This window comes from Calonectris borealis, chromosome 8, assembly GCF_964195595.1.
Source record: "Calonectris borealis chromosome 8, bCalBor7.hap1.2, whole genome shotgun sequence".
In the NCBI taxonomy this organism is placed as follows: Eukaryota; Metazoa; Chordata; class Aves; order Procellariiformes; family Procellariidae; genus Calonectris; species Calonectris borealis.
This window is the reverse complement of record NC_134319.1, coordinates 27,404,181-27,416,244: the sequence shown is the minus strand read 5'-3', so window position 1 is coordinate 27,416,244 and position 12,064 is coordinate 27,404,181. Positions and strand designations below refer to the sequence as shown.

Genomic DNA, 12,064 nt, shown 5'->3' with positions numbered 1-12,064 from the left:
TTACTAGCTAATTATTCTGGGGAATATTTTGGATTTGGGATTTGTCAGATTGCTGCTCAGCAATTTGAGGATTGTATTTTTGTTATTTTTTTTGCACTAGTTAATAAAGCATGGTACCACAGGTAACTTAGTAAAAGACATAAAGAAGATTTAGTAAAAGAAATGGTGTGTAGCAAAACTAATGATAATGAATCCAAATTGCTATCTCATATAAATAAGCTTTTCTATGATCAAAACAAGTCATATGACATCTGTTTGCATTAGCTAGGGAATACGCGTACACTAAGAAAATCTCTTGTGTGTAATCTCTCAAGGTCTTTGTCCTTTAAAGTACGCCTGTTTATTTCTTAATTTCAACAATTCTAAAAGGATCTAATCTTCCTAACACTGGCAAAAAAACAAAGCAAAATGCGAAAACCAAAAGAGGCTTCGACTTTTGAGGAGTTTTGGATCCATTCCCAAAACAAAAGAAAAAAATAATTTGAGTAGTTTTCATTTATTTTCTATTTTGGGGTATATAAGGAATTTGCATGGAAATATCTATCTGTTTCTAAAAGGACTGGCATAATTCAACAAGACAGTAATTCTATCTATTTGGTCTATTTACCTCAATTTAAAATTAATGTCTCCATACTGTATCTCAGCTTCTTATTGCAATTATAGATTCCCAATTAGTCAGCTATTCCCAAATTCAGTTTTACAAATTAAAGACCATTTCAGAAGGCTGCCTGCAAAAAATCAGTGGTTTGAGTTTATTTTCTTTTTTTTTCACTATAAGTACCTGCAATCTGGGGTGAGCATAGAATTCATTTAAGAAATCCATAAGTAAGTCAATCTTCAGAGAGCTAACACACAGTACAACATGTTTTTCTGTCTGAGCTCTGTGTCGACTGTAGTTACCACCGGACTTTTGTCTCTCCATCCACAAATATGCCAGCTGTTCAAACTGCAAGAGATGCCAATTATCAGTGAAATATAGACAAGCAAATGTGCAGTACAACCATATCATGACTTAACAATGTTGCATCGTTCATCTCATGCCTCTATGAAAAGATGTCCTTAGCTCACAATGTCTTTTTCATTGTAAAAAGTTCTCTAGTAAGTGGGTGAGATGAATAATAGGCTGATTGAAAAACATGGCAGTAGAGCCAGTCTCTACCACACACAAATAGCAGGGTAAATCCATTAAAATATCATGAGATTACAGTAAATCTCAAGATTTTAGAAAAGAATGAAGGTTGTACCTTATTTCCTTTATGTATTTTATACCTCTAAGCTCTCTTTTTCCAGTGCCATGTGACGTAAATGCTTCCCTCAAATGAGAGGTTAAATTTTCACACACTTAAGTTTATACTGTGAGTATAAATACTTGGATAGAAGCACCATTTCACGTAGTTTGGGCAATAACACTTCTCAGATTTTATAATTTTCTGAAGGTGACCTTTTGTATACTCTCTTATCTGTCTTCTAAATTTAAATACAACTTCAATACACAGCAGCTGTTAATACAGCAAATTTGCCTTTGCCAGCTGAACAATATATGCAGGCTAACAGTAAACATTGCTCTACTAGTCTGAATCCTTTAGACTAAAGAGAATACTGTAACAATCAGTGCTGTTGTAACAATCTGTAATAAAACATACAAACACCATTTCAAGCTTCTTGTAAGTAATACGCATTTAATACTGAGCTCAATTTGACTATATATCTGCGTGATAGCTGCTTTTTTTCATCCACATTCAACTGATGGAGAGACTGAATCGTGAATAATAATTGATTTCATATCATAGCAGAACAAAAGCTCAGGAGAGAATGCCTCCCACATACTGTGTATGGAAACCTATATGAAGCCCCATTATCACTACAAAGCTATAAAATAAAATAACTAATAATAGGTAAATCTATGTGAAAGGGCAGTAGATTCCTTGGACTGGTAATGCAGAGCTTTTGTGCCTGAAGCGTGTATCAGAACTACCTGAACGATGAAATTTCTATTTCCTAGGAAATTCCAAATTTCTTAAACAAAGTGTATTTTAGTTTTCAATAGAATATATATTTCACTAAATTTCCACTGAGTGGGAATATAATTGTGCATATGTCGGTGTGTGCAGACATTAAATATTTAGGTATAATTAAAATGTTCAAATAATTTCAAGAAAATTAACACTGAAAGCTTGAGCTTCCAACCTCCCCCAGGGTTCTCTGCTCACAGTCAGCCAGCTTTAGTTCGCTATCAAAGCAGAGTCTGGAAACTATGGCTGTGTGAGAAACTTTGGAGCTTCATGATCTAGCAGGTCTACTCTAAGCTTTCATAAACTTGCACAATGTCACCCCACATCCCCTTTTTGTGGCATGAGGTCTGGGCAATCACCAAGTGTGGAACAGTTAACATATTGGCAGGGCTTCCCATGTAATCTCAGGGTTTCCGTCATCAAGCCTCCCCTAATGAGCTGCGAAATGTTTGGTACAGATTTAATGAAACTGATTGACTCCTTGAAATACTTGGATTTTCATAAATCGGCCTTTTCCTGTTGAAACTGTTAGAAGTCCTAAACTTAAGTAGGCATTAAAAATTCCTAACTGTGCTGTCGGCTCTATGTGCGTCTGTGTGTACCGACATACGTAGCTGTGAACCCAGTTTGCTTGAGTTGCAAATTTAATGAGATTTTTTTCAAGTTAGCACTGAGCTCTAAGAGTAAGAGAGGAAGTGGAGAGAACCAAGGTTAGAAACAGGGAGAGCCTGCAGAGGAAATGCTATACTCATAAAGAAAGTGCTGGCTACTGGTGTTTTGTTTTGTTTTGTTTTGTTTTAAATTGCTCCATTAATAACAAACCCATATCTCAGGATGAAGGAAGGGCTATGTGGTACATGACAGGAACAGAAAGCTTTCACCAGCACTTGAAAACTGTTATTAGTGCTCTGTTTTTTAGCATAAATCTAGTCTATAGGAGAACAGACCAAGGAAAAAGGAAGGAAAAAAAAACAGAATAGGAGATATAGAAGATGGTTATTTTTTCCGACATTTTATATGCAATAATAATAGTAACAATAAATTATTTCAGTTATTATTCTTTTGTTTTAAAAACAATTTTAAAGAGACAAAAAATCTGTATTTACCTGTATTGGCAACACCACAAGAGCAACACAGATCATAATGACAACAAGCAGCTTTGAAGGCCATATCTTGGGTGTAACATCCCCAAAGCCCACAGTGGAAAATGTCACTATGCAGAAATAAAGGGAGTCAAAGAGAGTCAACCTGTTTCCTGCTCGTTCCAGATGCTGAATTCCACAAATACTATGTAGAAAAGAATGAATAGAGACACGAAAAATAAAAACTGTACTTAGGGTTAGTTCAACTTTGATGATTATATGTGCAGAGAGGTATGTATTTTCAGAATTCATAAATTGCTTAGCAAAGACATTTTTTCAAAGAGGAGTAAAAATTAGTATCAAACCAGAAGTGTGTTATTAATATAATTTTCAAATGTCATTTGTAATGAAAGAAACTCATTTTTTGATTATTTCAATATGATAGTCACAACTTTGTTGCTAGGTTTTGCTTACTGGCTGTTGTGAGGGAGGGGTGGTATATAGAACATCATGGATTGATGCAATTCCTTTCTAAACCAGAACAAAACAGATGGTATGTAGTTGCCACCATTTAGAATTTTTTATAAACATTTTTTAACTTTTTCACGGAGAGTTTGCTGGTATGGCCAAGAAAATGTAAATACTGCTTTCTTTAAATCTTTATGTTGGTCTCTATCCCTTTCTGTGGCAAGAGTTACTAGCATGATCTAGTTATGAGTATGTGTCACATACTAGAAGGATAATGTTGGTACAAATGGGTACTGACTGTCTAGAATAAACTGAATGTGAGAATTGCAGGCTATCGAATCGTCAGAGGAGTAAGTGTCCAGGGTCAGCCTTCAGGTAGAAAGTACAAGATGCCAACTGGTATGAAGGTTCTGCTTGCTAAAAGTACAGACTAGAAATATAAGGCTTAGTTGTCTTTGATAGCAGGAAGAATGAAGTTCACTCCTTCCACCCACACATTCCTGTGAACAAGTAAATGGTAGCCCAAGTTAATTGGTAATTATTTCGCATGTAATCAGCATGATCTGCTTTTGGTTTTGAGAAGCAGGCAGAATCTGTCCACAGTTCTTACTGCTATTTCATATGTTGCAGTTTTTAAAAATATTTCACTTTGAAAAAATATACCATGATAAAGAGCTTCCCAAGCTTAAAATACGATCTTCCCTAATACAGTAGAATTACTTAGATCAGTTCAAGCTTTTAAATTATATTCACCTCTGTGAAGAAAATCAATGTGTGAGCCACCCTGAACAGTGTTTTTTTCCCCTTGGAGTAAGCGGAATGATTTCTCCTCAGAGAATTAGAGAGATAATTGATAAATAATATTGTATTCCTTAGTAATTATTCTAGAACATAGCAAAGATGATTTCTTCATATATGGTATCCAGATGGTAATAGTCACTTATTAATATCTGCCATGGTAAGATCTCTGCATCACCAGGGAAACCCTGTGTTTATAACAGCTTTAGCAGTTGTTCTTCTGTTCTCCGTTCTGTTCTCCAAAAATAATTTAGCTGTAGGCAGTGGCATTTCCAGAACATATGGATCAAATTCCCAGTTTCCTTTTCACAGTTCCAGCATTTGTAGTTTTCACACATCTCAAAATGTTCTAAAAAGGGTGGGTTTTTTTTTCCCCATTGTTTGCATAAGTTTCATACTTCAGTCAGAACTGATACTTTTACATTCCTATCCAATTTGTCCCACATTCTTCACTGGAGTTGTAATCTAGATCTTTTATAATTTCACTATGTTCCCATTTTTTCTTTTTTTTTTTTTTTTAATTTTTTTTTTTTGACAAAAAGGATAATTATATTTTGTCCCTGAAAATATTAACAGAAGGACTGTAAGGAATTATTCTAATGAAGCTTTCTTTTGATCTCAGACAAGGAAGTTTTTCAGCTAAATCCTTTTCCAGTATTAATTTGAAATAATGGAGTATACCGCAGAGACATCCAAGTATGGAAAAAGAAGCTATTTTAATATCGTTCTTCACATAAGTTATACGTAATTTTAAAAGCACAATGGTGATGGATTTTTAATTCTTCATTGTTATTTTTCCTGATCACTTTGGTGCATTTTCTTCTCTTTAGTTGTCTTTTGCGGGTACATCTCTAAAACAACTAACCTTGACATCAGGAATTAAGGTCACAAGGGCCAGGAAAGCAGCAATTACCCTGAGCCAGTAATATGGCTCCCATGTAACAGGACTATCACACCACTCCACTAAGTGTGTTAAATATCTGCAGATGGATTTGCATTGAAGCATAATGCATGATCCTATCATTGGTAGAAATGTATTTTTTCTGATGCTGATGCCTGTGAAATTGCTTGGTGTTTGCATATGCAAAAGGGTCAATTTTACCCTTTATATCTGATAGGATGGATTAAAATGTAAAAAAAAAATGTACTCTAGGGTACTCTAGGGTTTTTTTACATTTTCAAGGAAGGAGAATTGTTTCTTCACTTTTTGTCCTTTTTGTAAAACCTTAAAAAAAAACTTTAATAGCTTGCTGGTAGGAAAACTCAAGTCTTGATGAAGGAGATGCTTTCTTTATTATTATTATTCTTCATGAGCTTTCCGTAGCCAGCCCACCCAATCATACTTTGGCTTAACTGAAATAAGTTAATATATCATGAACCATTTCAACCTTTTCTAAGTGAACAGTAAAATTCCCATTGAATTTAGTGAGACCAAGATTTCATTTTATCAGCTGTACTCCCTTATAGTCCTATATATTTCTATTCCTTGAAGTCGTCAAAATAATTTTGTGCCTGATCCAAAATGCTGTGGATTCAAGCTGTTTCTTGTTGAACTCAGTGGGCATGAGCCAGAGTTTCTTGTATTTAGTTAACAATATTAAAGTCAGTAAGACATGGGAGCTATTTCTCCTTTGCTGAAGCAGAAATTCAGCTCTTCTAACAACTTGTTGAACAAATTTATTTTTTTCCTCAAAATTACTTGCACCTCATTTGCAGTTCTACCAAATTGTACTTGAAACCCTAACTCTGAAAACAAAGGAATGATAAATCCAAAATTAGGCTACCAAGTCTGAATTTTACTGGGTGTTTTGCTGCTCCGCCTTTTCTTTTTACTAGAGCCAGAGATCACAAAACTGCAGAAAAACCTGACTTCCAAGAGACAACTTTATGGGAGTCTAATTACCAAATGAAATATTACCTCTTTTACTCCTCCCCCAAGAATATTATACTTTAACCTCACCACCAGTGCCTCTAAAGAAACATTACTCAGCATCTATAGCGTGTTCCTATGTATTTGGATTACCTGATTACACTGCGCAGAGAGTGCAGTGGAAACTTATTGGCTGTCCATGAAACCAAGTCCACATGGATTAGTTACTTCATTCCCCACAATTTATTGACATCTTTTAATATAACCTAATTCTTTCTATGAATAGTAGTATCAACTTCTTTTTTTCTTGTAAATTGTTAAGCATTACTTTTAAAAGATGCATAAATACTGCACATACTAATACAGACAGCATATGTTCTTGTCTGCTTTCTTGTATTTCCTGACATAATGAAATATGCAGTAACTTCATCTTTTGGCTGTTTTGATATTTTATGGTGGTATTTTTATCTCCTTGTTCTTGTTTGCTTCCTCCTCTTCTTTCATCCCATGAAGAAACAATAATTTACTTGGTCATCCCTGGACAAACAATGATTTCAAGCAAGAAAAGAATGTTCACCAAAGGCAATGCTCACACTAACTTGTTCTTGTGGAGAAAAATAAACCACTGTAATAATAAATACACAGAAAACACCTAATTAAAACATAGGGCCCAAGTCAGCACCTTCTATACCAATTTTATGTTTCCTGTAAATTCAGAAAGACTGTCTTTCATAGTGGATGTAAGTGAGCAGTTACAACAAAACAATTGCTTTAATGGAGAGAAGACTTAATATTACTAAAAAAACCCACAGAAACCCAAACCATGGGTCTGCTAAAGCAGAAGTAGTATCGGAAAATTTATTACAAACTTAAGGAGAACAGAAGTGTGATTTTAAACACTCTACTACCACTGCACTTGAAAAACAAGAAGTAAAGATAGTAACATGTAATCTCTGGAGATTAGTTATGTTTAGTTTAGGTATCATTTGAACTTTTGAGAGTTCAGTCTTCATTTTACTGGAAGTTTTCTTTCTAATTCCAGGAATCTTTGTTTGCTTGAGTATTTTATGTGCCAAAACTAACTACTCTTTGTAAATAACCTATCTCCACATGCAGTACAGAGATAAATACTGTAGAGTAAAAGAACCCCTGAGATTAAGTCAGATTTTGTCATGCTGCAGTAGCATGTCATAGAAACGGACATAACAAGAACCATTTGGATAGCAATTTGCAAGTACTGTACATTAACTATCCTTATTTATAATCGTTTATAATCTATTTTATATCGGTTTGTATTTTCATTTGTTGGTGTTGCCAAACATGTCTGATTTCTACATTTTTTTTTTTTTTTTTTACTTCTAGAGAAAATTACTGTTTACAGGTACAACCTCTTGAGGTCTAAAATAATGCACCAGAGGCTGAAGCAAAAGTTAGGATGCTTAGGTGTCTTCAGGATTAGGTAGCAACTAACAGCATTGTTTTCTTTGAACTTTAACTTTGAGCTTCAACTTGTATAATTACTTTGTTGTGTTTTAAGTAGCTAGCTACAGGGACTAGCTAATTAATACGTTGAAATCAATGGGGGTTAATTTTATCGGGTTGAGTGAGATTCTGTGGTAGAAGCTCAGTGCTTACATATTACAGAAGTTACATCTGAAATAACTCAGAAATATAGTAATTCTGCATATTAAGTAAGTGTTCCCAGTAGTTTCTCACACTCAAAACTCTTTAAAGTTTCCAAATATCCTACCACAGAATGGTGATGTTAGAACAAATTGCAAAGTAAATCATGATTATTTGATTGTTCTGTACTGCCAATTGTTTGTATTATTTTAAAATTTTCTACTGTCACAAAATTTTTTTTCTTTATGAGAAAAATTGGAGTGAACCAGCAGTCAGCAAAATTTTTGGTAGACCATCAACTGTAGCAAATATCTATGGGCAAAATTCAAATACAGCGAAATACTGAAGACGATGACCATGTTAACCTTCCAGGAAATACATGGGCAGGCATTTGAGACATATTTTACCACTATAGTAGCTGTAACTATGTGCTTCAGGAAATGAAGATTTGGAGGAATTCACCCAAAATGTTTAAAGAAACTTCCTCAATGTTTACACCAAAATAAAATGAGGCTATAAAACAATTCAGACTTCAGTCTCACTCTGGGAGGCATGTAATATCTCTTAGAAGTCTGACAAATTCATAGAAGTTTTGCCTGAAATTGGCAAAAGGTGCTCACTACTTGCCAAAGATGTTAATATTAAGCTGGTGCCAGTCTTAAGTCCTCGAAATAAAAGTGATGTTAGGACTAATGCTGTACCTGGAGAATGCCCTGCTTTGTACTGAGGCAAACAGTTTTTCATACTGGAAGTTGTCTCTGTGGGGTGTTTTGTCTTCTCTAGGGCACTGATGTAGAGCCAGATGCAGTTTTGTCCTATTTTTTTTTTAAATTAGACATTATTGGAAAAGCAATTCTCAGTGCTTGTAGAATTAGTATACATAGAATCATTAAACGCTCAATTTATACTCCACAAAACTCTGCGTTGAATCCTGATATAACTGGAGTGACGTTAAAGTGGCATCTTTTTCATTCACTGTATCAGATACATATGGAAATATTGTATGTTGACTTCTGAATGATAACACATGTCCTCTGAATTTTAATTATCTTTTTCTTATGAGACACTATTGAGCTGTGTAGTCTGGTCCTACAGAAGGTGAAGGTGTTGCTAACCACCTTACCCATGACCTAAAAACCTGATGCTTTCTGACAGAACCTCTGATTCTTGTGTAAATAATGAAGAAGAGGCAAAGAAAAAAAACAAGGGATGAGCAGAAACTACAGCAGGTAAATGAGTGAACAGACCATCAGAAAATACTCTGATCAATAATAAAATATCTATCCTGTCCAAACACCGTGAAGCTGAGGGTTTCCAAGCCCTCTGATGCTTTCTCAGGTCTTTTATAAAACCTGTTTTTTTCTAAACGTTTATTTTCTGAAAAGCACTTTTCCATAAACAGCATTAAAATAGGAAAAAAAAAAATTGACTAGTTTAACTAGATGTGCGATTTCTAAAATGTTAAAATGACAGAATCTGGTACAATATATCATGTATAATATATCAAATTTAAGAGCTATGATGAGAAATTCCAATTTGCACCTTTCATTCCATATAGAAGGCTTTAAAGCTGTGGAAATAACTGAATTCCAGGACACAGAAATTATTAATTGCATACAAGACAGTGAAAGGAAGGAGCGAGAAATACTGATTGGAAAGAAGATGCAGGTTGTTATGCTGTCTTTAAAGTAAGTCAGTAGAGAAATATACTTGCTCTTCTTAGTTGGTAACAAATGATCCTACGAAAGCAGTAGATCATGCTGAACTGTATTCACTGGACAAAAAAAAAGATACTGCTGGACATCGTGGCTTCTTAATATTCAAGGACAAAATTAATTTTATAACAAGTATCTCAGACATTTTTGCAACTCTAATGCCACTTCATCAGACAGTCCAATGTAAATCTTTCTATTTTTCCAGAATATTTTATTTTCAGAGACTGGTATATGTTTTCATACAACACTCTCCCTTTTTTTCAGAATCACAGTAGTGAAGGGAAAGACTCAGATTACTTCAACAGGCTTTGAATCAAGCTCTTTGGTTCTGTGGGACTTTGAATACAGGCTGAGGCAGGGGTGCAGAACTCTTTTTTTCACTACACAGCAATCCCATCCTGTCAGAAATGAATTCTGAATTTCTCTTCAGCTGGAAAGGTCACCTTTTTCTGTATTCCAATTGTATCTTTATCCTAAATGATGGTGTTTGATGATATCATTATTGCTTACCCAGAGTGTCTAATATAAGCATTTTCCTTCCCCAAAGATCAGTACATTATATGCAGCTAATGGTTGCAAAAGTCAACTTATAAAAATAAACTTCCACTAGTAAGCCATGTGACTTCCAGAAACTGCAGAACATCTTGTCAAGCAGAATAGGATATTATGAAATGACCAACTGTATATAAATATTTGTTGAAACTGAGTGAGAACCTTTCTACTCCTGCTGCTGCATTTTGTGAATTGGGAAGTGGAGCTGCAATACAACTCTGGTTATTGAGACTGCACAAGTAGAGTCCCACTGTGGGCAGCATTCAGCTCAGTGTATTTCCATAAAAAGGTCTGTGCACACTTCAGTCTGGAAGTCCAAAGAACTACCTGTATTTTTGTATGCTTTCAGTCTGCCCCAGAGCTTTTGATGGTAAACAAAGTAAACCTTGGCATTCCAACTTCAGTGCATCAATACTGTTGCAGCTAAGAGCCTGCTGGAGTCTGAGGTTTTGGACTGCTCACACAACAGGTCAGTAACAGTTCAGGAAATAGAATCATGCAATCAGTACTTCAACCACCAGATACTCTTCACCTGCAGGGCATTACAGAATTAGGTAATGTTACATATCTATCCTTTCTCAGGAAGAATAATTAAGTAATCTATTTATAATATTATATGTGTTGTGCTGGAAAATTCAAGTGCAAATTTCTAATTTAATACATTAGATACGTTATGCTTTGGAACATCATGCTTAATGTTTCTTGCAATAGTTTTGAAACACTCTTAAGAGTGTAACAGTTGTTATGCAAACCACCCACAGCCCCTCAATCAAACTGAATTAACAATTGAAAGATTCATTATCCGAATATTTGTTAAACGCGCGTAAGGAGCAACTAGCACAGCATGTAGAATCAGGATAGGAATTGGAGACAGAGATATTAATTATGACCAAGTATACATATATTTCATCTCCTAGTGACAGAACGCAGTCCACAGTTATCCTCTTAGCATAAATAATAAAAAATAATAAAAATCCTTATAAATATGAAGAAAACCTAAAAAATGCAAACTAGCTCTAGGACTGTGTTTGGATATCTGACTGAACCTAAGTTTGTCTTGAGGTAACTCATGGAAAATTATATTCAATTTCCAAAGCCTGGTATTGTACCACTACCACTATAGAAGTTCTTTAATTACGTACTTGACAGATTTTAAACAAGCTAAACTTGGATTTTAATCATCAGATTTGTTAAAAAAAAAAATCTTGAATCACAGAAGGTTGGCTAAGAGAAGCCAATAGCAATAAAGAAATGGAAACTCAATCTTTTAAAACTCTGAGATCAGGTGATATCTACTATGGAAGCACCACTTTTTATCTTTTTTATTATTTGCTCCTTTTTGAAGGATGTAATCGTTATTGGTTAGATTGCTACTGGAGATATGGAAGATCCAGCTTCATATTCATCCTCTATGACTGTGAATTCAAACCCATATCCTGTTTCTTTCCTCTTTATGATAGTGACAGAGAGACATGGTAAGAAGCAGCAAAAAGTCTCAAGTTGGATGGATAAAGTTTCTAAAAGGACTGACACAGAAAAAATGGCTAAGATCCATATTGGATTAGGCAAAAGGCTCCTCTAATTCAGTGTCCTGCTTCTACTGAGAGCAATAACAGATTTTTTAATGAAAGAATAAACAAAAACAGTTTGGAAAGATTCTCCCCTGAAGTACTCTGCCTGCATTAGAAGAACTTGTAATAGTAATTCAGTATGCATACCTTAGTTGTGGTCCAAGAGCAGACATTCTCTGAGGGAGGGTGAATCAGCTCTGTGTCCATCCTAGCCTAGGTACACTTCAGTTTCATTACAAACATTTATTTGTTGTAAACAAGTCTGCAGTTCCTGACCTTGAAGTATCCTCTCTAATGTTTACATGTATTCTGTACCAAAGCTGCCTATGGTAAGAGTGTTTCCAGACCTCACTGAAACATGTAATATCTTTCA

General features: G+C 34.9%; 1 protein-coding gene across 1 annotated transcript in view; it reads right to left on the bottom strand.

Annotated features, from left to right (window-relative positions):
- LOC142085214 (potassium channel subfamily T member 2-like) overlaps positions 1–12,064 on the bottom strand; it is an 89,909-nt gene that overhangs the window by 60,955 nt on the left and 16,890 nt on the right. Inside the window, 2 exon segments of the mRNA XM_075157003.1 lie at positions 782–946; positions 3,119–3,299. Coding sequence (XP_075013104.1) covers positions 782–946; positions 3,119–3,299 — 346 coding nt within the window.